This window comes from Pygoscelis adeliae, unplaced genomic scaffold (genome assembly GCF_000699105.1).
Source record: "Pygoscelis adeliae isolate BGI_AS28 unplaced genomic scaffold, ASM69910v1 Scaffold166, whole genome shotgun sequence".
NCBI classification, from domain to species: domain Eukaryota; kingdom Metazoa; phylum Chordata; class Aves; order Sphenisciformes; family Spheniscidae; genus Pygoscelis; species Pygoscelis adeliae.
This window is the reverse complement of record NW_008825156.1, coordinates 2,431,933-2,458,858: the sequence shown is the minus strand read 5'-3', so window position 1 is coordinate 2,458,858 and position 26,926 is coordinate 2,431,933. Positions and strand designations below refer to the sequence as shown.

The 26,926-nt window shown below is 41.5% G+C and overlaps 1 protein-coding gene across 1 annotated transcript in view; it reads left to right on the top strand.

Moving 5' to 3' along the window:
• OSBPL5 (oxysterol binding protein-like 5) overlaps nucleotides 1-26,926 on the top strand; it is a 111,961-nt gene that overhangs the window by 52,274 nt on the left and 32,761 nt on the right. Inside the window, 5 exon segments of the mRNA XM_009328537.1 lie at nucleotides 3,287-3,360; nucleotides 13,744-13,824; nucleotides 14,491-14,592; nucleotides 16,216-16,419; nucleotides 20,988-21,072. Coding sequence (XP_009326812.1) covers nucleotides 3,287-3,360; nucleotides 13,744-13,824; nucleotides 14,491-14,592; nucleotides 16,216-16,419; nucleotides 20,988-21,072 — 546 coding nt within the window.

Sequence of the window (26,926 nt, the reverse complement as noted above, 5' to 3'; positions counted from 1 at the left end):
TTATTTGTGATAGTTTTGCCTGTATTTCCTCTTGTAGTTATCCAGATACTTTATCAGAAAGCCTACAAAATAATAGTTCATGCTGCGTGGAACTAATCACGAATTCCTCAATAACCCAGTAATTTTGCTTCCCGTTACCATTGATCAGTCATGCTTGCTGTATCATTATTTGTAAAGGGAAAAGGCAAATGCTCCTGTAGGATTGATGCCTAGCAGAAAACCAAGGAAAAGGAGTAGTTACTGTTCTGGACAGGAACTAAATATTTCTTTTTCCTGTGCATGACAGTAATGGGATAAAAGAAGGTATCAGTAGTTCAACTCTGTAACCACAAGCCTAGAGTGTTGGCAGTTTTCTTCATGATGTGGTGAAGGCTGTTTCTGTAAGCACCACAGATTCCCTTCCCAAAATCTTTTTCATTATTTGTTGCAAAACGTTTGGGCTACTTTGTGGAGGACCCTTCTTTGCATGCTCTGCTAGCAGCCAGCACTTTAAGTCAGGAGAGGTTCAGCTCTTTTTCTTCTGTGGGCATTATGTTTTCTTGATCAGGGAGATAAGAACTTCAGCTTCTATAGCCAGTTAATATTTAGCTTCGTTTATGTGTTTATGTGGTTTCCTATTTGTTTTCTCGAGGTGGCTATGTCTCTTGTGCTCTGGGTGGAACTCTCACTTTTGGGCTTTCTGTGCACTTACCTATGTGTGCGGGTTTTTGAGAAACTCGCACATCATTTCAATGAAGTTTGCTTTCCAAACAAGGGCTGGCTCTCTCCTTCCGCATGGCTGCAGCAAGTCTGCTTGAGACAGACAGCAAAGATAGCTCTCCTCTGAAAAACAGCCTTTCCCTCACAAGTGCCAACAGGCTTAACGAGTTTGGCGTAAGAAACCAGTATATGCTGCTCCATAAACATATCTTATGAATCCTTGTAAATTATATGGTAAGAGTGAATAGTTGCATGTTCCAATTTTTCATAATACTCTGTGAGCAGGATGGTCCAGAACCTCAGGAACAGCGAAAATCTCATTGTTCAGGTGCAGACCCTTTTAACTGTATTACTGAGAGAAGGCAGAAGTCTCTCACGTCCAGGCTTTTTGTATGGGTACCAGCTTGGAGTTAAGCTTTCTCTAAGAAATGAGACATCATAAAGAATGGACGTGAATTCCGTTATGCTAACAGACGCCGTTCCCTCAGAGCAGGCAGCAGCTGATTCCCATTAACTTTACTTGAACTTTTAGACCATATGTTACTTTCCCATACATGCGCAGAAAAAACTCTTCATGGGAAACAAGTGCAGCAGCTACACGGTTTTGTGAGTTTATTCTAACCTCCTCTGCCTCTGTTGGGGAGAGTCGGGGCTATAGAGAGGAACGCGCCATCAGAGAAAGAAAAAGTGCAGAGATACAGGTCCTAATCCATGCACAGCAGTGCTTATGGCCATCCCACTTGTCATGGTAGCACAAGATGACTGGCAAATACCCAGTCACTTGGGATTTTCTCCTGCCTGCGGACATTGGGTTTCCGAGTGTGTTATCTAGGGCTCAGTGTTTCAAGGGGAGGAGTGACAGTTAAGAAACTAGGTTAAGGTATAGGTTCCCTTTTGTTGCACCGCCTTTCTATGTGACTGCGTAGGTCCTTCCTCTACTTCAGTTCCCCACGTGAGCAACGCACCTGCTGTCCCTCTTCTCCCAGGTTTGGAAGTGTTTGCTTTCTGCGTCAGCGTGGCCGTGTGCATGTGGCACAGCGCAGCACTATGCCACAGGGTGAGAAACATGTCTGAAACCCCCACCGCTCTTAGTCGCCATGTGGAAAGTTGAACACCTTCTAGGGACTGTTGTCCCACAAAGCCTTTTCTTAAATTTAAGAGTCGACACACCAAACTGCCTGTTAATGCCTGTAAAAAGGGCATGTTTTTTGTCCTGTCTCTTTACCAGTGAAACCCTGTAGCACACTTGCGGTTCCGGTTATAATGGGATGTGCTTGTTCTCTCACATGTCCCATGATGGAAGTGCAGAACATGTCCATGAGGATATTTATTTTTTAGTAAGCTTCTGTGGCTGACTTTTCTAATGGTGCTTGGCTTCTTAAATGGCTGCTCTAAAAACTCCAGGAGACATTATGGCTTCTGACACATCTGTGACAACTTCTGCTGACTTCAGGAGAATTGGGATTTTCCCTTGCTGGTTTTGGATTTGGTGGTGTTTCCAAGACTGGCCCACACAATGTTTAAAAACATTTTTAACAGTTCCCGTGTTTGCAACGTGCTACAAATGGATTATATTTCACCATCTCGGTGGTTCTTTACTGCGTCCAGTATTCTGAAGCTCTGATTGCTAACAATTTTGAGAAGAAAACTACATTGCAATTGGATAACAATGACTGTCTTGGCACTAAAAAACTAGTCTCATCAGATGCTATTTTTTGGCTTTTTTTTAATAGAAGCTCTATGCTTTCTTTTACTGTAAGGACATGATTACAGTTGGCAAAAAGAACATAATTTATCGTTACATTTTATTGCTTGGACTAGGACTACACTCACACTTAGTATATAATGTGTATAATGTACTGCAAGTTTAGTATATTTGGGTAGTAGAAATATATCTCTACAATGATTGGAAAATGTCAGTGTTCATAAGTACTACCTGTTAATTGAAAATGTTTCTTACTTTAACAAATAACTTGGTCAGAAGACATTGATCTTCTGCAGGTTTTTTTTATTTTGTTTTACTAATTATGTCTAGATGCTATTCTGTCTGTAACGTTTTATGATCATGGTTATTATTTGTCAAACAAAGAGTGCTATCAAGTGCATCTGTGTGTAGTTGCCAGATACTGACCAAGGAAGATAATGTATTGAATAGCTGCTTATTAACTGAATTCCATTTATTATTTGCATTGAATGAAGCATGGGGTATGTAAGAAAAGAACAGACTGTGGTAACGTAATTAAAGACTGCATCATAATGCAGACACAGAAGGGAGCTGATTAAGGATGCATAAGCAACCTTATTGCTGTTTTTTTCCAGCCTTCGTATGCTGGACTTTGCAACTATCATGTTGGTTTACCACGGTGTTTTCAGACCTAACTTTTAAGCAGTACTTGTTGCATAGCCCAAGCATGTGGATCCAGGCTATTTCAAGCTCTGCAAGATCCCTCTCTCTGATCCTGGTGTGCCTGCTCCTGCTCATGACAGCTTCTCTTGCTTGCTGTTAACAGTAGCCCTTCTAAGGCTATGAGTAGCCACGGTTTTGCACAGAATTTCTCTGTTTCTGAATCACATTTAATTGTTACAGGAAAAGACGTGGAAGGAAACAGCCCGTCGGCGCTGAAGGATGAGACACCACAGACTCCAAACTCTATTAGTAAGGTACTGTGGGATAGGGATCCATCCCTAGCGTTGCTTTCATTTCTTCTCAGGCTGTTATTAATCATTCTTACTCTCTTTTTTTTAAAGTCATTGAGAAAGCCTCTCCGTCTGTTCCTGCAGGAACTGCGTGTGCATGTTTTGAGAGAAAGAAAATGAGTGGTTTTTGCATGGTTGGGATGACAGAGAAGCCCACACTTTCCTCTGACTTGATAGCACCTACCACAGAAGAACCCCGTTTATTTGGGCCTCATTTGGCAGTGTAATTAGATATGAATAATTACAGTTCAAAGGTTGATTTTGTTAGCAGAGGTGTCTCATGCTGTTTCTGATCAGCAAGGCAATCATAAATCTTAATTGTTTTGGAAGAGAAAGCTGTAATACCTAGTGTAGTGCATAGCATCTAAAACTGTGAGTTGAGAGCCTGGGAGAGAGCTCTGGAAATTGGTCTAACAGGAGAGGAATGCAAACTAACCAACATTTCCTGAACACAGCGTTTCCATCCAGCCTGTTGTGAAGAGGTGAAACTGGATCTAAAGACTCTGGACCTGGGTGTTCAAAACCTGGCTCTACATCTAGAGTTACAGAGTGCCTGGGTTTGATTTCCTGTAGAGATGGAATCAACCTTATATTTTAGATCTGGCGTTGAGATTCATGTACGGGCTTTTTTGGCTGCAGCTCCCTAACATGTTTCTGGAGGGTAACTAGAAATAGAAGCAAGGCTGTTAATAATTTTTTAACTAAATTTATTCAACTATGAAGATATAAAATGCAAATGACACCAGCTGAAATGAAAATATAACATGAAGGAAGCAGCTGCAGACAAGTGATTTCTTATAATACATGAAAATAGGCTCTGCATCTTCAAATACATTTGGCTGTGCTTGCCGGGAGCTTGCAGGTTGTTCTGCCAGAGCGCCCTGGCAGAGGTCAGCACAGGGAGATGGTGATGAGAGGAGCTTTGGGAATATGCAACAAGGGCTCGTGTACATGTCCTCTACTGTTGCTGGAACCTGGCAAGCTGCAAACCGACCTTGGGTTTGCTTTTTCAGGCAGGTTCCTCATGGGAACCCAGCCTCCCACTTATCCTGGCAGTGGAGAAGCCCAAGGACCAGATAACTGCACCCAGGGCTTTGTTTTAAAGCCAGATGTTTTGCATGCCTTACAAGGAGTGGTGTTAAATTCCCAATGACTTAGGAATGTAAAGAGGAAGGACTTTTTCTGGACAGGACAACTCAGAGCGCTGAAATGCTGTCCAAAAGTGAGTTTGATTTCCGAGATGCAGGCTGAATGCAAGAGTAGGAATGTATTTATGAGAGGTGTCTGGGTGAGAGCATGGCTCAGCTGTGTTTTCCCAGCCTCAGGGCCTGCCTTGCTATTTAGTCTCCTACAGGTGTGTTTTTGAAAGGAGAGGCACCCTTGGAAGATTTGGGTGCCCACCTAGATTTCTGCCATGCTTTGTGTACACCTGGGAAGCACTGGTGGGTCTCTCCTTGACCAATGTCAAGAGCAGTTGTTAAGGAGAGATAAGAGAAAATGCACAGCGCAAAACAACTGCATCAGATTTATGATTCAAAACAAATGGGGGTCTGAACCTGGACTCGAGCTTTGCTTTCACCAACCCAAGACTTTGGTTTTACAATAGTCAAAATTGCTCTGAAACACCAATGGACTAAAAACAGATATGAGGACCCCAAACCACCAAACTTCAACTTGCCTACTCGCTGGCAGTGTTGCAGGCAATTGCTTTGGCTACTGAATGGGCCAGAGCTAGGTTTTTCTTTCCTGCCTGAATGTTCTGCTTAGACTCACAATGTTTGATTCAGAGACTTTCCACATCACTGGACCAGTGCTGTAGTGCCTGTCATTCTCACTTCACTCTGCTTCACCTTGCTGTTCTTCTCCAGCCACGTAGCTTTTCTTCTGTCTTGCTTTGCAGTGTCAGTGGCAGTAGGGAGTCCCTATTGTGAAATGTCTTGTACCTTAAAAAATTAGGCAAACTGGTAGTCAGTTTGCTTAATATTTCATTTTTCATGTCCACTCAGCTCTAAGGCTGTAAAATGAAACCTTACTGTCAGGTGTCCAGAACTGTAAGTAGGGATCTGTCACAATATTTCAGTTTAAAAATAAATAGCGATTCCACCTACTTGAACCAAAGGACTAATTGGGTCATGTTGAGATTCCTGATAGCAGGGGGGAAATAATTTATAGAAATCAAACTGTAGGGTGTGCAGGTTTAATTAATGGATTCAAAAGTAAATGTTCTAGGTGACAGATCCATGCCATGAATACTTACCCTTCTTTTGGCACAGTGAATGTAACAAGCCTTGTTGGAAATCAGTGTTCCTTCAGCAGCGCTATTTTGATGTACCATACCACATTGACTCTTTTCACCCAGTAATGAGAAGGAAAGGAAAGTCAGTCGAGTGATTCGGCCCCTGGGGTGGGGCTTAGGGGACCTCGAATTTCCCCCTCTGACTTGGAGTCCCTGCATTTCCTCAGGCAGATTAATTGCATTTCTGTTTCACATCTTTATCAGTGAGGTGGAAACAGTTCTACATTTCGTTCACTCGGGCCATATCCACACTGCGTGATGGAGCAGGCTGCAGGTTTCCCAGGTTAGCAGACACTGAGCAGAATATCCCATAAAAACCCTATAAATGTCTGTGAACTTGTGAGCTGTGAAGCCATTTAGTTGCAACCACACTACCCTGTGCTTGAGCTCGTAGATGGACCGCTAGTCTATGTCTGAGGTGTGAACACATCCCGATTGTCCTCTCTGCACAGACAGTAAAATATTTGATGCTGGAACGTTTGCTTTCAGTGTGTTTGTGCAGTTCTTAGCAATATGTATTTCTGATTTCAGTTGTGGCTTCTCACCCCAAATTTTATTAAAACAAATTTAGGGCACAGTTCAGCTGCATATTACATTGCCAGCTTTCCTGCAGTGTATTTTCTCCTTCTTAATTTTTCAAGTGGCGTCTTTTTCATCTCCTTCTTCAAGGGAAGAAAAAATAAAATTATTAGCTTATTTATTTTAGATAGTTTCTTGTATTAGTTTCTCTCTTTTTTTAGAGCCCTTTAGCCTTGTTTTCTGGGACCAGTGCTCATAGTGGGGTGTGAAAGTATCACAGAACTGTCTCTAAGCCTCAAGCTCATCTCTGCAGCCAGGTAGTACAGTTAGAACGTGCCTGATAGTGACAGGAGATACCTTTCTCTCATTTTGTGCCTCATTCAGCACTGTTAGCGTCCTTTGAGGCACCTTTTATTGCAGTATGCAGTGTTGCATTTTCTCTTTCTTCCCTTGCTATGCTTGCCTATTTATTCTACTGTCTGGAGAGCAGCTGGGGTCTCTTGATATGCATGCGGAGCTCACAAAGAATTGAAGTATATTTTAAGGAATAATCAGAAAAACCTTGAAGCTGGCACTCAGTGGTACTTCACTCTTTTCAGTCCCCCACTAATGCCACAATGAAGTCTAAAATTATCACATTGTAGGAGCGTGGCCATTGCGTGCACAGTTATGTGACGTATGGGAGGGCAAAGCTGAGATTGCTTTGTTCATCATGAATGAGCTATTCCACGTGCCTGAATTTTTCAAGTCTTTGTAGTATGATTTGTAATCTGAAATATGAGTCTAAGTGGCTGCTAGAAATTTTGTTTAGCTGTGAAGTAGTTTGAAACAGCTCATACCGATCTCTTGAGATTTAAGCTACAACTCCCATGCTGTCTCAAGCTCATCCTTCTAGATCCATGAATCATGCTTTTAACCTCTGAGTTAATTCCAGCCATGATTACCTTTGGGGCTATCATAAGAGATCATTCACAACTCTGGCAACCTAGAAGGGTACCTTTCCCTCTGCTCTCCCTTAGCCAGCAAGCTGAGAAATCGGTGTCAGAGAGATCCAGACATTGCAGGAATTGGCTTGGAGAGGCTCAGGAGCAAAACATCCCCTGTGTGTGCTAAGCACAGCTTTACAGGAGAACCTGGCCCTTCCAGGTTAACTGGACCCTTGCTGGCTTTTCATTACCGTACTTTACGATGTTGATGTTGTGGATGCAATTATTTTGGAGCTAGTTGTCTATCAAGACTTAGACTCAGTTCCTGTGCCCTGGCCCAGGAACACATTGCTTCTTCAATTCCATGTGCAACATTTTAGGGCAGTCACTGTTGTCCACAGAGAGTTTTGCAGCTGATTTCAAGTGAGCCGAGATGTAGCCTGGAGTATCCTGGGAAAATTGCATAGAAGAGGGGTGGGATTTTGCACCGAGAGAAAGGAAACATGGAGCATCCCTAACTTCTGTAGGTGCATACAAGCCCCGAAACTCCCAGGTGCCTCACAGAGGGCAACATAGGCAGTAATAACTGTTCACTTACAGAAATGAAGTCTCAAAGTTGATAACTTTGGGTAAGTCACAGCAGTCCTATCATGTCACCTTGGGTCACTGGTGATTATAATTCCTTACTCTGTTTTTTTCTGATGGGGGAGATGAGGGTAAATGGAGGTGCTAAAATTGAAATTATTTATTAAACAGAAATGAAGTCTCAAAGTTGATAACTTTGGGTAAGCCACAGCAGTCCTATCATGTCACCATGGGTCACTGGTAATCATAATTCCTTACTCTGTTTTTTTTGATGGGGGAGATGAGGGTAAACGGAGGTGCTAAAATTGAAATGATTTATTAAACAATTTAGCAAAGCATATTTTAAGCTGAAAGTCCAATTGTTTTTCATTGCTCACTTTCTTGGTTTGTTTAAACTCAGCCTAGGAACAAAAGCTATACCTACAGCTAGAGGGGAAAGCAAAGCTTTGCTTCAGATTTCTGCTTAGCACTACAACTGCATCAGTCATGTGAAACAACATCTTTCTCAGTGTGCAACTTCCCATCTCGCCTAAAATGTTCTTTAAATATGCTAAACTTGCAGAACGTTCTTCCCATGAAAGGCACACTTAAATTAACATATAGCAATCCCATGAGGTCTGTGACTTTTTTGTTAATTACTATAATCTGACGCAATGGAGCAAAGCGTTCCACTAAACAGTAGTATAACTTGATATTTGGAGTTGCTTGGATAGCTGAATTTCAGCAATGATTTTCCCCAGATATTGCTGTCATGTCAGCTATTTATTTGTACAGGCTTTTCAATTTGTGCTAGTCATTGTGCTATTTCAGTGTTGTAAACACAGTTGCTGTGTCTTTGTAACATTGTTGAAATAAGGGGGATTTTTTTTATTTTGCAAACTAAAGGTTTGAGGTGAAAATTATTTGACTTACTGTAAAGCAGCATATTAATTGAAGGGTAATCTGTCAGTAAGAATAATTTCACTGACTGCTGTGCTTTGGGTGAGCTGTTAGTTCACAATAAAATAAAAAAGTTTTAAAAAAGAACTGCTTATAGTAAATTGAAATCAAAATTGTTTAAATGCAGTTGAGATAACTGTGAATATTCACATCAGTAACAAGAAGTTCTTCACTTCTAATGTTGAACCCAGCTTTTGCATAGTGTTTATACTACTTCAGGAACTTTTGTTTCATTTCTTTTATTTCTGCAGTGATACAGATCTGTAGCAATTATACATGGAAGAGATACGGAGAAATTACATGTGAGCAAGGATACGTCTCCCATGTGATGACTATTTTTGCTTTTGTGAAACATAACTTATGACCCCGGCTACTTTCGTTCTGCCTTCAAATTCCCATCTGATTTTGTCTTTCTCTCACTTGGATGCAAAGAAGAAAAAAGAGCAACTTATAAGCTGTCACTCCTGTTAGCATGCAGACCACCGCTTGGGAATTACTTTATTTAAATGTTTCTGACTTGGAATAATTCTGTCTATTTGTCCCTCATTACACATTTTTGTGTTCATCCCGTGCAGCAAGGATTGCTTGTGCTAAACAACAGGATATTCCTCTTGCTGTTATCCAAGGCACGGCATGCTGATGGGCTGGCATCCACCACACCAGAGTTGATCACAGACTGTTTTTCTGTGAAATGATTAGGTTCCTCTTGGAAATGAAGTCACCAAAAAGACACTGGATCAGAATAGCGCTATTGTGAGGGCTCTGTGTGCTCTTTTACAAAGCCTAGCAGAAGTGTAAGGGTATTGTGATAACTGCTAACAATCAGCAGTGGATCTCCAGAGCTACATGACTGAGATGAAAGGGAACAGAAACTTAACAGGGATAAAAAGTATGTCTCAGTACAGTACAGCCTGTCGTCAGCAGGCAAGGTCATCAGTCCTGGAAAGGACAGATCTGGTTAGACAACTAAAGAGGGACAACAGTTTCCTACCCCTGCAAGTGCTGCTGCGTGCCCTGGTAAAAGTTTTTGGCAAATTAACTTCCCTCCTTATAATTATGAGAACCAGTATATGGAAAACATACATATTGCTTTATTATTGGAATATTCCAGAGGTTTTTTTTACTTTTAAAAAGGACACCAATTCCCTACCCTCCCATTGTACAAAGTCTCACCTCTGGTTAATATTGTTCACATGTTGCTGCAGAGAGAGGGGGCCAAATTCTGATGTCCTGCACAAGCATTATCCCAATGTTCTTGAAAGATTTGCTGTGATGACAAATGGCTTCCTTTAGTTTTCTGCCAGACTGAGAAAAGCAGGGCAATAGAAGGATGTCATTAAATGCTCTTGATGTGTCTTAGCAATGTAAGACCCTGCTGTGTCTCAGGAATCTTTAGAGCTGATGGCCCAGATTTACTGAATCTTATATATGCCACAAGGTACAATCAAAACTATTAAGACAGATTCATGTAAAAACATGAAATCATATTACTTCAAGTCACTTAGCAGGTTAAACCTGGAGGAACTGTATGTTGCTGTCAGCAGCATGGGGGCCTATGGTATGCAGTCCTGGGGCCTTAGACCCCACCGTTCCTGTGAAAAGGCAGGAACTTTAAACCCAGAAATGCAATGCTTATCGCTCTGTAGACCTGGAGATCACCTGCAAGCAAACTGCTATTTAGGATCTGTGATGATGCATCCTCATAAGCATAACAAGAAGCAAAGTGGGCAGGGAAAAGCAATCAGTTTGCCTTCTTAAAAAAGTAACTGGGGAACAGCGTCAAGTTTCTGAAAACAGAAGTCCCAGGTCAGGCACATCTGAAAGCTTTTCCATGGCTCCTAGTTAAAACCATGGCTTGGTTTTAGTAAAATTTTCTCTCTCTTCATAAAGGTTGGTCATTTTACAACCATCCTGGGGAGCTGCACTATTCGTCACACAGCTGGTACATCCACAGTTTTTGGGACATAGCAACACAGATATTTATTTTCCCATGCCTAGAAATTCTTATGTAGGCAGTGAGGGACTTACACTACTGCTTCTTTCTCATCCATTCTTAAGCCTGTCATAGTGTGCACCATCCCTGTGGCCGTGTTTCGCTTTACAGGCAAGGTTAGCAAATTCGGCATGTCTGGACATAGCTCAGACATGGGGCAGGTGGTGCCAGAAGGAAGCAGCACAGTGGTTCAGGAGCCCACCACAGCAGCCTCCAAGGCTGTTAATCCAGCTGCTTTCACCAAGTGAAAGACCGGTTTGTAATGATTTCAGACAAGTTTCAATGTATTTATTGAGCTCCTAAAGGCTATGATGGTGTAAGGGGAGATTGTCCCTTCATCCGCTGTTATGTGCTGCGGCTTTATAACATGCATAGCAGTATCGGCTGGAGTCGGGCATGCGGTGTCCTTGGTCATGGAGCTGCAGGTCAGTTCTCCTGAAGAGGCAGAATCAATGTCTCTCTGTGTAAATGTCCCAGGTTTGAAGGCTTGTGGTTGTTTAACTCTATTTTTAGCATGACCCAGAGCAACTCGGAGGAGGAGGCAGGTGTGGCTGGTAGAGCAGTGAAAGTGCCTCTGTCTGTGTTAATGCTGGTTCCCCACGAGCAGCGGGTTTAGGGCTCAGGTTTGCGTGGTTTGCAGCAGTTGTTGGAAGCCTTTCTGAATTCATTTTCAAGTAAGTTTCCTCGAGCCAAGTGAGCTTAAGGGCCAAAATTTTATTCTTTATATAAGTGCTAAGATGTAATTGTCTAGACAATAAGTGACTGTAGGTTGTTTTAATTAGTTAAGCAAAAAGCATTCATTATATCCTGATGCTTTGCAGACACCTGAGCAGGATTTCCTAGAATCCCAGGGACATCTATGCTTTTTTCTGCTTCTCATGCTGGCTAATGAGGAATAGTATGCAGTGTTTCTCTCTGCGTCTGATCTCTCGGGCTGGAGGGAGTGAAATTACCAATAAACAGTCGGCTCATAGTTGTATCTCAAGGACAAGATATTCTCCCTGCTAATTGGGAGAAAGGGAGAGAATTCTTCTGACCAGTTTCAGAGGACATGTGTCTCGAATCATGAAAGCATAATCTCCTAATAATTCTGAAGGATTCTTGCTCAGAGACATTTAAACACTTAGAAATGTTTCCTCACAGAGAAAAGCTTATAGCATATCTCCCAAATGTTTACCACTGCCCTTTGAAATGTGACAAAGACCCTGTGGGCACAATTCTTTGCTCAGACATCGTATCTGTACAGCGATCCCCACCATAAATCTTGTGTTTTTACTGTGAAGTCCCATGCGCAGAAATACAAAATATGCATCAGAGACTGCATTGCCGGTAGAGGAGGCAGGCTTAGCTTTCTATTAAAACAAAAACGACAAATATTTTTTGTCATTTATATCGTTTGTAATATAGTTTGCAGGAGTCCAACAGCTGGCATTTTCTTTGACTGGATCCAATGCCGAATTGACTTGTAAACTGGACAGTCAGATCAGGGACTTTCACTGGTCTTTATGTGCCATCATAGAGTTTTCATTTCTCTATTTACTCTTAAGTATCACGTGTAGTTTTGTTTTTAGTGAAAGACTACTATAAGGGTATGTGAGAACAAGTAATAGGTTCTACAGTGACCCTGGCTCTGTTGCAAATTGCACCTTCTGCCCTTAATTTCTAATCCTGCATCACCCACAAAGAGTTTTGCTCAGTTGAGCATGCACCCTTATCTCCCAACTTTGCTCCTGCCGTGGTCTCCAAAGCATAGCTGATGGCCTGTTGGCGGTGATCTGGTCATGCATTTGCGTGTTTTTATCGAAGTCGTGTGAAAAGGACTGATCCTGCTGTCATTAAATATTTTCCTTCTCGCACTAACACTCAGCATGGTTTGTGGCTATAGTAGCCGGAGAGGTTTCTGTGTTACTGGGAGGGAAAAAGAAAGTGGGTCTCTCAAAACTGAGGGCACTGTAAAACGATTACATCAGGGCATAAAGGAGAGAGAATCTGAGAGCCCAGCGGGTTTGTTTCATATCATAGCAGTGAATTTATAAATGGGAACTATATTTGATACAATTTTTCCTTAGTACAGCTCCTTTTGTGTCATACTCATTAAATCAAGGTGGCCAAGGGCTGAGCTTTTTTATAAAACTGTCATGCATAAGTAGGAGAGACAGTGCCTGACCCCAAAAGATCACAGTCTGAATGCATCAGGCACATGAAAGGTTGGAAGGAAAAGAGGTACAGAGAGAAAAAGTAACTTCCCCAAGGTCACATAAAAAGTAGCAGAGTCCGGACTGTACCATAATTCTCACACCACTAAGCCTCCCCAGGTTTTGGACAATTTGCTGACAGTACCTATCCAAGTAGGGGTCCTTCTCATGAGTTGGGCTCCAGAGAGCTATACTCTCTAAGTGTACATTATTTTGGGAACAGTAATATTGTGACCGTGTCTAACAAAAGTAAAGCATTTTTTCAGCCCATCAGCACAATCATGCGATCAGTCTGCAGCCTCTGAAAATTAATTCAAACAGCACTGACACTATCAAACATGATTTGAAGTGACTGTATATTTTGTGCCTCGCTTCGCGAGGCCAAGACAATTATGATTTCCTGTATTATCTGTAACATGATTAGGTAATTTCTTGCCCACTCATGTTTCTGGACGTTTCAGCTAGAGCAACAGTCATTGCCAATATCAGGTCTAGTTCTGAAAGATCTATACCAGCTTCCCCATAATTTTTATTACAGTAATTGAAATGCTTTCAGATCTGAAAAGAAATGGGCAGTTTTCAAAGTTAGGAGGGACTATAGGGTTTTTGTTTGTTTGTTTGTTTGTTTTTAATTTTACCAAGATTAATGTCTGCATGGGAGAAATACAAACAAAATTTGGTGGGGAATTTTCCAACTAACTATGAGTATAAAAAGAAAGTTTGGATTGCACTGCAAATATGCATTTTCTGTACCTGCTTAGTGTTCTGCTACTGAAGTCTGCAATCAGCTCTTTCATGGATTCCTGGAAGATATAAACGACTGTTCATTAGAGCATAACTTGAACATCTTTATGTTAACTCATTCCTATTTTCTCTCTCCCTCTTTTTTTTTAGACCGAATATAAGCTTTGCAATGGGTCTGACAAAGAGTGTGTGTCTCCCACAGCCAAATTCACGAAGAAGGAGACACTGAAGGTATGTGCAAAGCAGCCAAGTAAGCATCAGCTGACTTTCTTTTACAAAACAAGTAGTACCTTCCAAACAAACCATTGGGAGCTACTCGGAGTCATTTCCCAAGACCCAGAGAAGCCTCCGACTCTTCTAGGAGCCATTATAGGCCAAGGGCATTTACAGGCCTTATGTACAGGATGAGATTATATATTGCAAACAGAACAAATCAGTGTAATTATTTCACTCTGTTCGCATGTTCCAGAGCCATTAGGCACCTCAAGAGGATTATAATCCTTCATTGGTCTTATTAGGGGGGGTATGCCTAGGCAGCCTGAGCAAATTATAGCTTGAACACTTGCTTGTCTACCATACCAAAAGTATAAATAATTTGGTTTGGATGAAATTAGATTTAATCTCTTTAATTTGAGGGGTGGGGAGGACTCAGTATTCAGCCTCTTTCCATTCCCCCCAAAGAAAAGCCAAATTAGATTATGTTTAGTGGAACTTCAGGAGCAAAGAAAATGCCAGTGATCTTGTTATGTTTTTGTTCTTCCTTGTGCTCATTTCTGGGGAACCTGTGCTGGGTCAAGTTCTAGCTGTGCTATACATAGCTGTCCTTAATGCATTATGTTCTCTCCTCCCCAAAAGAGGCGGTGATTACAGCTGCTATATTTTCTCGTTCTCAACCAGGTACAAAAAAAAAATTACAGACAGGAGAAGAAAAGAGCTACCAAACAACTCTTCAGTGCTCTAAAGGATCCCAGTGTAGTGATCACAGCAGACTGGCTGAAGGTATTTAGTACAAGACCATTGCTTCTTAGGCTGTAGGAAAAAATAAGTGAGAAGTAGTTGATGTGTCTGAGACTTACGCACTAGCACTTTTTTGAGTGAAGGCAGACCAAATAATTTTGAGTTGAAGTTGCTGTAAAGCTGTACTTAAATAACTGCTATAAAAGTGGAGTTAGGGGGAATATTTACTTTCCACCTTAACCTAACTCAGTCCATCTATTCCATGTCCTTAAGTAGCAACAAGGTTTCAAAAAGTGCATAGTACAAAAGGAAGTGATGATGTTTCTTTCTTCCTCTCTGAAAGAGTCTGCTGGCCTTTTCCCATAGATGTGTTTTTGTACTGAAGAGGGAATAGACAGAGTAACAGCCTGGAAATGAGCAGATACAGCTTGTTCAATTGACAGTTGGATTTTATGTTGTCACAGCACGGAACGAAACATATTGAACCTGATGACAACTGTAATTTCTCCTTGTGCAAAGACTCAACTAGTGACAGCCTCTCATTGAAGTCCTGAAACTTTGTATGTGGCAAAATAAATTTGGATTGACATTGAGAGATGTTACCTTTGAGCACTGTTTTTCTCCTCGTTTTGGGCCCTTTAGTCATCTTGACTAATAGTGAATTGGTTTCCCCTTTCATAATGGCAAAACTTAATTTGCAAACATCGCCAACACATAGCTCTTTTTTAAAAAAAAAAAAGTAACTTAGGGATTTCACGAAACAATACAATCACATTTGACCAGCGTGAAAAACCTCCAACATTGTTCTACGATCAGTATTAGAGGCCAGAAAAGTGAGATGCATATGGTGTATTTGAGAAATTGGATTGGCAACAAAATGTTTCCATAGTGTTTAGTGTTGATGATAGATGAATATTGAGAGTTTTTTAAATACAAAATACCTGTTGCATGTTTGCTGTGGCTGGAAATTTCTGGTTCAGCAACAAATAATGCTAGGCCACAAAACCAGAACACTGACATAAGACTTGAGGTTTGGCCTATGTACACTGGAGACAAGAAGACCTTAGGCAAAATCTAACCTTACTGAGAAACTTCCCCATTCTTAAAGCTGTTATCTTTAATATATGCTATCAGATTTACTGTCTTCTATACAAGAGAGAGCATGCATTGAGCTTGACAGAGAAGTAAACCTGCTGGAGAAGGTGCTTTTAAAAATGGGGTATTTGACAAAACCCCTTAATAGCTCTGTTCTGCAGAACACTATTAAAAGTTAATAATAATTAATTATGAGTTGAGTTAGACTAGCTATAACATTTTTCGATGCAATCTTCTAATTGGCGTGTCCTCCATGATTATTAACAAATCACTCTCACATGGGCCAGCAGTGCTGGTTGCCTAAAAAATTAAGCAAGCTGCTAACACTAAGCCAGTAATAAAAATATGAAGACTAGATTCTGATAGCCAGATTTACAAGGTCTGGGATTTTGCTGTGAGATCCCTGAGACTGTTCAGATAATGCAGTGTATTTTCCTAAGGAAGTGTATTGTAGTGTGGCCTTGGGAGAAACACATACTGGAAATACTGTATAAATACTGAATAAATGCTGGTTTTCTTTTAAGGAGCAACATAAATGCAACTTGTTGCTCTCTCCCTGCTTCCCTCCAGATTCGTGGGACCCTGAAGAGTTGGACCAAGCTGTGGTGTGTTCTGAAACCAGGAGTGCTGCTGATTTATAAGACGCCAAAGATCGGACAGTGGGTTGGGACAATTTTGCTCCATTCTTGTGAGCTGATTGAGAGACCCTCCAAAAAGGATGGCTTCTGTTTTAAACTTTTTCATCCTTTGGATCAATCAATCTGGGCTGTAAAGGTAACAATCCTGATGAGTCTAACAACCTCTTCTTGGTCACCAAAGTGTCTGAGCACTAGCATTATCTAGCATTGATACTATCTAGATTTGCAGTTATTCAGTTGCTGTTAGTGATGGTGAATTGACTGCATAAAAAGATTAAAGACACCGAAGCTTGGCCATGATATGACATCAAAGGAACGTGGTGCACTGTGATTAGTTACACAAATGTGTCATTCTTGGTGTATAGATGCATGCATAGGCTGAGGAAAGGGGAAACGTGTTAGTTCAGGAAAAAAGATCAATACCTAGAAGCTATATCAAGCCATGGCCTACATATTTAAAAAGAGATGAGGAATAGACCTAATTAACTGACTTCCCCAAAACAAGGACACACAAAGCACCAAATGCTTTGCACAACACTGGAAGAGGGCTGGCGAAATGACAAAAACCAGATTAATAATTTGACTTTTTTTTCCTAATGCCTCTGAGGTTTGGGTTTGTTTGCGATGGACTTGGAACTCAGTGGTCTGTGCAAGCCTTGACTGTTCCACACGAGTGTGACTTTGGATAGGTAGACTTAATTTTCTCTTCTTTGAAATGGAAATAGCAAGGTTTTCTCCCCTTCACTTCAAGTTGTTCTTCAGTCTGTTGTTACTCACAGGCTGAGACAGTCTCTTCCTGTACACACAGTAGCTCCTGCAGTGACCTCTGGATCTCCCTGTAACGCAAATGATTAATAGTTTCTCACACTTCTTAAAATAACTCCCTGCAAATTTTAAAGAGCTGCATTTCTTTTTCTTCTTTCCTTTAAGAATAGGCAAAAAGAAAAAAATGATCTAATGCCTATGAGCAAAGAGGAAGACCCCAGCACCTCCTGAGAGGCACTGAGAGCAACATCTGTTGGATACCCTGAAGGCAAAACTTAAATGTTCTTGAACTCTTGTTTCCCCATTAAAAACAGTGACTCAGCAGAGTTATTGCAGACATAAATTCTCTAGGAGACATCACCAGTGTAAGCAAGGCATTACAAGCTAGTGTAATGCGAGAGCGATGAAGGCATTTGTCATTGGCATCAGAAGTTCCAACAAAATGGAGGGGAAGCCCTGTGGGAGCAGATCAAGCAGGCTCACTCTTGCTCATCCCTGCAGTTACTTGAACAGTTTTAAACACAGCTATACAATCACTATAAAAAGTCTTGCAATTTTTAATAAGGTAAAAGGAGAGAATTAAAATTAACCTCAACAACCAGGGGTGAGAGCTGCTGTTTTCTGACAGTAGCTCAGCTCTGATCTGTGCCTAGATGCATTGCTTTTGCTTTAAGTCCCAAAGGTTTCATTGCTACTTTGCTTCTTATTCAGTTTTGAGGGTTTTGATGCTTTTTTTATTCAGAGCATGAACCCAAGAAGGTTGTCGATCATTTGCTGTCCATCAACAAAAAAATTCCTTGTGACTTGACAGGTCAACTGAATTCTTCTGAAAAGCAGAGTCAGGAGAGAGAGTGAAAAAGTAGAATCAAAAGTGCAGTCAGGTACTGAAAAGTAGTGTCGCTGACAGATCTGAAGTGTTGTGCTAGAATGCCCTTCCCTTGATGTGAATCATCCAAAAGAAAGAGGAGTTTTTATCAATATGTGTATGTGTTTGTGCATGTGTATGTATATCTAATTCTCGGGTCTCTTGAGAAAATATAGGACAGAAATAGGAATTAGTATATTAAATGTGAAGGGAATATATCTCTGAAAATGTTTGTGTACTAAGGAAGTCCCAAGAGATTTGAATTTTAAGGTCAAAGGAATATTCTAAGTCACTTGAGACAGATATTTAGAAAGCTACATTTGAGCTGCATAGTAGGATATTTCCTGAAACCTGAGTTCAGCCTGGATTGTTATGTGTGATAGATGCTTTCAGCCACAAGGTGAACACCAAAATACACATCAAGAAGAAATCCACCAGTGAACTGCTTGATGTCAAAGAAGCTGTCTGCACTCTGACAACAGTTTAAGGCTGAAACTGCTAAAAATACTCTTTCATTTTATGTCATTTCATGGCCTTCTTTTAAAGCAACTGGAGCAGAATTGACTGATCTAAATTGGTTATGTATAACTGTGCAAAGAAAGCCTATTTCTCATGAAATAGAGATTAGCCCGAGCTTAAGCAAAAAGCCCAAATTACTGTTCACTACAGTAGAAATGAGATCTGGCTAAACAACTTTCACTTTTGGCTAAAATGGCTTGTGACATTTTCAAGGATTTTCCAGACTAGAGTTGATGGTCCAGCTTAGACTCACTTCAGTGGACTTGCAGCTAACTCAGGGTAATTAATAGCACCTTTGTACATGTTGGCCTGGCTGCTCAGCAGATGTTTGGATCTAACTGTGGGGTTCAGCCCTGGAACAAATGTCTGGTTTAAACACTGCCCTAGGCATTTATAGTTGTGCTAGCCAATTAAATTTGATGTGCAGGCATTTAACTTCAGTTAGAGCAGGATGAAATTTTGGGGTGCCTTTCAAATGGTAGGTAGGTAAGATGTAAGACCATTACTTACAGTTGAAAGCTAAATATATGCACCAGGGAACTGTTTTTCCTATAATGCTCTCTGGCGTCTAGAGCTATCTTAAAAGCATATTGCTGAGGGGAGAAGGTTCTTTATTCTACACCGCTTCCCTGGCTTTTCGAGAGTTTTAGCCTGAAACTCCTTCACAGTGCAAATGCATTAGACCTTTTACCTGTTTGCTCTGCCCAGGCCTTTGTAAACCCAAGGCCAAAACCACCACAGTCTCAAAATCAGTCAGCAGCAAAAGCAGCAGTAAGAAAAGCTTCCCCCGCACACTCCAAATGCTGCCGCAGAGGCACTTTGTCCATCATGTGAAGGCAGCGTGATCCCACGCTGCTTCAGGGAAGAGACTTTTTGCCGAGATGGCTGCAGGAGACTGGGGAATGCCAACCCAGTAATTAGTGTGAGGGTGTGGGTGTTGGTCCTCTTGCTTCGCAGAGGGAGTGTAGGGCTATCAGCTGGCAGGGTTTGCCTGACTGTCCCAAAAAAATGTTCTGGAATAGTACGTATTTCCCTTTGAGCTTGCTCAGAAGCTAGCTGAACAGTGTGATGTGGGAAGGCTTTTATTGACCGCAGCTTGTTCTGACATTTATTTAGAGTGCTAAAAGAGTTGGGGTCAGACCCACTGAATCTGGGAATATATATAATTTGAATTTTGTTAATTTTAAGAACTTTGAGTCATTCCTTTAAAGAAAAAAAGTTCTAGTAATGGGCTTGTGTTGCTGCTTTTACAGTTGTTTGTTCTACTCCATAATACAACACAGTTAGTTTCATCTTTATCCTTACAGTTATCCATAGTGCTGTTAATGAAAGAGATTTTTTCCCCTTTTCTAAGCTTTGTTTTATGACTCTCCAAGACTAGATATCTTGTCATACTATCTAAAACAGTGTGAGTCCACTCCATTTTCCAAAGCTTAATCAACCCGCTTGATAATGCCTTTTGAGTCTCAAATCAAATGTAAAGACAGGAATAATCTGAAGATGATCCTTTCTTAGTTGTACTGTCTAGAGACTGCAACTGAGCTCCAGGTCCTAGTGTAGCAGGGATAACATTCACTTTTAGTGAGAGACGGTCATTGTCTTGGAGGTCTTAGACTCTAAACAGGCATGAGGCTCAAAGGTGGGAGACAGAAAACATCATTATCTCTGCAGTGCAGATACAGAACCTCATTTGCTCTGTGGAGACGTTGACTTCATTTGTATGACCTCCTGTCTTTTCTTCTTCTCCTCTTCTTTCTGTGGGAAACAGCCCTCTCCATGTATGAGCATGCCTTACTATTGAATATGTTTCCTCGACAGAGTGACCTGGCTGCTCCTTGTGTTTATCCACATGCCTAAATGTCTCTTAAAACCTCGTGTTGTCTCCTCCTTCCCTTCTCCCCCTTTTTTTTAATAACGGTTCTCTGGATCTGTACTGTTTGGTTGTGGGGTTTTTCCTCCAACAGAGCAAATATCAACCTCTGCACGGAAAACACAAGTAGTGCCGTTATCAACAGTTCTCGAACACCCTGCTCAGCTGCAAGCTACCAAAAGGAAAAATCCCATCGGGAATGATGCCTGATTGCACTAGAGGCACTCACAGCAGAAGGAGTGGGCTCTGCCACTTTTATGGTGACACATAAAGGGTGTTTCATTGCTAGTGTGTCAGGCTGCAGACAAACTCGACGTGCACTGCATGGAACAGTCCATTCAGGTGTTGCACAAAGATGGGTAATAGCAAATATTTGACTGTTTTTGTCCCATGCAACAAGAATGAGATTCTTCCATTCCTGAGGATCTGAATAAACAGAGTAGGTTTTGGACTGAGCATAGGTTAGACCAAGCCCCATTTACGTCAGAGCTCATTACTGCTTTGGAGCTGCCGCAGCAATATTGTGATTACTAATGAGTCTCGGTAAATTACTCCATCTGCTCCTTCATTCTTTCCTATCAGAAACTATACACCCTCTGCCCAGGAAGGATAGAAAGATGTTGATCGGTGCATTGCATCTTCTGCATCTTCTGCGCCTTAGTCTTTTGTCTGTGTGCATTTCCAGGGCCCAAAGGGAGAAAATGTTGGTTCGATCACTCAGCCTCTTCCCAGCAGCTACTTGATTTTCAGAGCAGCCTCCGAATCGGATGGTAAGTTTTGGTCTTCGTTTGCTTTCTCCAGATTGCATACTCTGTGTTAGTTAAAAAAGTAGTTTGGTGCAAAAAAAAATTGGTACGTAAAGAAAAAAATGGCGGCTCACCCAGCTTGTGATGCTGTTCGTCAGCAATGGTCGGAATAGGTCATGCAGACTACAGGCACATTTCGTATTCCTCACTGAACAGCTACCTTTCTGGCCATGTGTATGGAAGAAAGCTTGTAGCTGGTAAAAAACCACTAAGTCGGTATATACTAAAGTATGAAAGGAGTTGATCCCAAAATTGGGATCGGGGGGGGCTTAACTGTTTCCTCAGTTCAGCAGAGACTTTAGTGGGTTATCTGCCTACGTCTTGCACTAGGTAGGGATCTGTTGGAGGAAAATGACAGTAATATTGAAGAACTGTTGATAGGTGTCTCTCAACCACCAGAATACTCCTGTAAACTGGCTGTACCATGGTTTACAGTATAGCAGGCCCAGATGCTGGTCACTCCACATGTAAAATACCGTTCTGGGAATTCACAGAATTATGGAGGGTAAATTTAGGTCAATATATAACAGGCATGCCAGCTTGCTATGCGAAAATCTCTATAAATTACTTTAGCGGATCTAAAATATCAGTGATCTATAAGTAGATAAGAAGATTAAAAACATGTTTTCATTCCATTTGACCTTCAGACTACTGTGAATTTTTTTGCAATAGCAAATTAACCCTGGCTGTTCATTTTATGGATATTTTTCACCTACCCCACCAAGGGTGCTCATGTAGGCCATGTACTCCTTTGGGTCTCATCTAGCGTAATTTTCAGGACACAAGGATTTTTTATGGAGCACAGTGGGCTTTGAAAGCAGTGTTCTTCTGGTCTAGTGATTAAGTTTTACATATTCCTAAAGGCTGAAATAGGACAATGCCAAATGCACCTTTGACATGGCACTTAGAATAGGAGGAAACCTTCTTTCATTACAGGCTTGGTGTGCTGTTCTTCCTCCTACTGTGCAAAGAGGGCTGTTCATAGTGAGGGATACCATCTCAACACTGAAAGCTGCTTGCAGATGCCAATGTAGTGAAATGATATGAAAATAAGTGGAACTTGTATAGAGCCGTAGAAGCACATCTGTTTCTTTGACTATTATGCTTTTGTAGTTTATGGAACAGTACAGCTTATTTCTGTAAAGGAATACAGGATTCCAACCTGGTTCCCAATATCATCTGTCTAGAAAGGGATAGATTGATACAATAGTCTCTTGGGAAAAAGTGTGTTGTTTGGGTAGAGCTGCTAAATTACAGGCATTTCAAACCCTGGTTATACAGACAGCCCGCAGAATCGATATATGGAGCAGTCCCACAGAGTTCTTAGGCAACCCAATACCTTCAACAACTGTCTGTCAATCTAGACTTTCTAAATTATTATTTCCTTAGAGACCCATGTAACTTGTCTTTCCATTAACTTAATTAGAAAATGCGCAAGGGGACCAATGTGGTCATTGTATGTGTTCAAGATAAATTGCTGTCTCATAAAGTACTTTTTTTCTGGCATTTCAGCTATCTTCTAAATGAAAACTTTCATTCTGGTGGAAACCTAATGATTAAACCTTAAAGCCAGCCTGGCTAAGAGATCTGTGGCTGAACTTCTGCTCTCTCTTTTTACGACGACTGCCATAGGCCAGTTATGTGGAGTACAATAGCTTTAGATTTGTTCTAACTAACCTTACCCATAAAAGCTCCCAAGCTAGCAATAGCTCCCAAGAGATCATCAGAGGTAAGACTTTTCTAGCTGTGATCTCTCTGTCTGGGTCATACACCACATGCTGAAAAAGCACAAAAGGGACCATATCTGGCACATGAAAATTTTCAATATTTAAATGCCTGTGGGAAGCTTTCTGCCCAGTGAATTATTACATGTCTCTGGTATCATAAGAGCTTAAAATAGTGAGTTACTGGAATGTATTTTTGAAGCCAAGATATTGGCCAAGATTCTTGGGAAGCATGCAGAGGCCAGGCAGATCAAAATAGAGTTACTTTAGGATTTAGTATGATTTTCCTTTACTTTGCTGCTTCTCTAAAGTAGGGTCTTAAGGTTAGATGGAAAGCTAATGTGATCAAGGGAAGGAGGAGGAACTGAGATACCGCTCAATCAAATATTGTAAACGTGTACATAGAAAATAACTAGGGCCTTTGGTTAAGGGTGAAATAATATATGCTCTTGAACAGCACTAGCAATGCCCTAGAGCCACCTGCACAGGTTTGGAATGCCCACGTTATGCCTGGTAGATCCTGAGAGTCGAAGGAGGTGACCGTGACAGCCGACGTGAATTGAAGCTTTAGGATCTCTCCATTTAGCAGTGGACTTCACAAAAAAAATTGATGTAGTAGAAATTTTCTACTGCCAGAAATACTAGCATGAAAAATGGTGTAATTTTCAACTGAATGAGAGTATGCAACTTCACAGCTGAGGTCAGTGAGCTGTGAGAAGTGGCTGTACCTTGTGCAGGAAGGGAAGGAAGTGAATCTGCAGACAAGAGGGAAGAACAGGCCATACACTCAGGCTAGTCTCCCTTCCAAACACAAGAGCTGTCCTGGCATGGTGACTGTGCTATGCTCCTTTTGTTTGTTAGTTAGCCTTCGTGGGGGCAGTTTGCGGGTATCCGCTCCATTGAGCGGTGTAGATGTGCTGACAAGTGGCCAAACACATGGGTGTCACACTCGGAGATGAGTGACTTGGAAACAGTATTTATGTCAGTAGGTGATGTAAAACGTATGCAGAGACAAGGACACAAGGAATAGAAACTGTTATGTTTAAAGAAATCTGTATAAACTGCAGCAAATTAAGGCTTGTACTTTGCAATTAATACAATTTGATTTTAAGCCCAGAAGACACTACTGAAATGGTTGTAGACTGTTACATAGCTTTACCTGTTGTAAAGAGGCATCTCCAAGAGGGTGTACCTGGGTTTGTTTCATTTCTTTAACGCACTGGACAAATGTAGAGGATGCCGTTATGGTCAAGCGAGACGGGAGATTAAGGTAAAATGAGCTAAGCTAGCTGACAGAAATGGGGCAGGTGGAGTCTGTTCCCTTGCATAATGCTGGCGTGTATTTGTAGTATGTTCGCATCTCCTCCGTAGATGCAATATTGTGTGAATCTACAGCATCTCCGAGGAGGTGTCCTGACCACGTTCTTCTTAACGCAGTCTCCCATGTTAGTAGTGGAAAATGAACCACAGAGCATTTGGCAAATTTAACAGTAATTCATGGAGGCCTCTGACTTGCTGGGGAATATTGAGTTGCAGCATATGTTAGAAGTACAGTTCTGCTATCCAGGCAACTATATCATGATCAGCAGCTACGTGGCCTACTTTTTCTCTCAGCATTTCAGAATCCCTTTTTTACCCTCTGCCGTACCATCTGTGACAGGCTGTTGGTAGGATTTAAGGTCCTGATTTCTGGACAGCCTGCAGAACCACCGCCAAGCTACAGTAGGTTTCACATTCACAGACTGCAGCAGCAGTCTGCTTTGTGATGTGTTTTAAAGACATCTGGAAGGTCATGTCAGCCTACAGGGCTCAACCTGTACAAACACAGGGTCTTTCTTTCTTACCAGTTTCAGAAAAGAAAATTGCTTTTTCCAACCCAGTGACCATGTATGCATTTCAGATTTATGCTGATGAGTGGCTTAGAATTAGTAGTTTAAACCTGTCCCGAGCTTCCTGCCCAGATCATTCTGGGGCTGCCCCTGTGATCTCCAAACCGGTGCCCCAGACCGCCTAAGCGTTTTGAGTCACCTGCTTAAATCTCATTGTGCAGAGGGAATTCAAAGTGGCAGATTACCAAGGGTTAAAGGCTTAACAGTGGAATTGTAAACCACACTTACGTTTTGTTCTTTATGTCTGCCCTCTCCTTCAGGCATGCTTTGGGTAGTCTCCATTGCCTGATGTGGATGGAGTTGTGTGGAAATCCTGATGGTCTGGCTTACAGTGCTGTTGTTTCTTTGCTATGCATCTGGCTGTTCCTCCAAAATTGATGCTCTGATCTGGGAGGAAATTAGATTATTGAAACAAGGGTCACGCACAGAAGCAATGAACCAGGAGGAAGACTGCAATTTGAAACCAAGTTCACAATGAAATATATCACTGGATCCTGGGCATACTGGAAAAAATAGAAGTTACCTTCTTAGCTTTATGTCTGCCCTTCATATTCCTTAGGCCTTTCACAGCAGTTTAAAATCCAGGCATTTGCAACCAGACTTCATTTAGCTCGGTGCATAAATTGCACCTGCAGCTCATTGAGAGATCACATCCTTGCATCTTGACAGCCAAAGTGTAAGAAATCATGCACAGAGGCACCCAAGTGGTACAGCAAAATAAGCAGTCAGCTGAATGTGATGACCTTAATGTTCACTGACTGAACCAAATCAGCCTCTTCCTCATCATTCGTGATTTGTGTGCGCTTGAGCAAGAATTCATCGTTTCCAGGTGACAGCCTACTTCAGGTTGATTTTTAAAAGCATTTATCTTGTAAGCGTGAGGCTCGAGGCCAAAAGCTGGATGACTTTAATAATTCAAGAAAATAATATTCCCTTAGTGATGCCTCTCTGGAGGAATGTATGGTTACTAGGTGTGAGGCTTTTGAAGTCTTAATTGGCAAGAGATTCATCCCAGCCGTTCTGTAGCTACAGGAATGCAATGGAAAAAAGTATAGTCCCAGACTGAGATTTCGGTGTGCAACAATGTGATTCCATCTCGAGCAGATTTTTGTTATTGGTGAGTGCTGAGAGAACATTGGCTGGCTCCTCTGTGATCAGCTGTTGCAAAATGTGGCAGACAGACTTGGCACATCAAATTATGAGTTGTTCTATCTAGGTGAATGATGGTGACTGTGAAGAATTTCAAAGCTGAATAGCTTAGTGTTTTCAATACTGCCTGGTTTTTTTTCTGTGGGATATTGTTGTAATTTTAGATCTGTTTGAAGACTGGGACAGACTCAAGTTATTCCTTGAATTGAGCCTAGGTTAGCAGCATAAGCAACCTTTGGTTGATTTGGTTTTTTTTTTTCCCAAGGGGGAGAAGAAATGATTTTTTGTCACTTGGTTTTAGTAGTTCCTTTTGTCTGTGAAACAAAGAGTTGGTGCGAGCGCATGCCTGCTCCTGTTCAGCCTTGCAGCCTCCGGGTTTCCACATGGTGCCAGCAGTACCCTGCAGACCCAGGAAGCGTCCTGCAAGGAGCCGTAATGATTCCCATTTGCACAGCTGTACTGCAGGAGTCATCTCAAAGGACCACAAGGTGCTTTTTCCAGCCTGCTGAGCCAAAAGGCCTGGAGAAAGTATACAGAATGTTTCAAAACATATGTGGGATGCACGTTCAGCTTTGTGTTACCTTGACTTCGCAAAAACATGCCCTTTATTAGCTTTTTTCCCCCCAAACATTTCAAGAAGGAAGGAACTTCGGAACCCAGCTGTGTTTAACTGATTTTTCAGAGTTTCCTTTTTCGAATTGTCACTGATGACTATTGTCATTTTACTGTAAACACATATAACAGAGAAAAAGGGTTACAGGCCTACTCAGAGGAGACACCTCTGTTTCTTTCTTTTTTTTTTTTTTTCAGTGAGCACAGCTCAGTGATGTGCAGATGTGTTCCTCTGACATCCCACTGTCCTGGGACATCTGTCACATGCCAAATGCTGTGATCATCATTTGCTAAAGTGATGTAGGGAATGGATATTGAAACGAATGACCGGTGCAAGAAGAGAGGCTGCTACATAAGAGAGCAGGAGCCCAAGCTAGCGCTAGCATTCTGGTAGGACATCCACTTTTGGCGCTTTAGGAACAGCCTTGTCAAAGAGTCTCACTC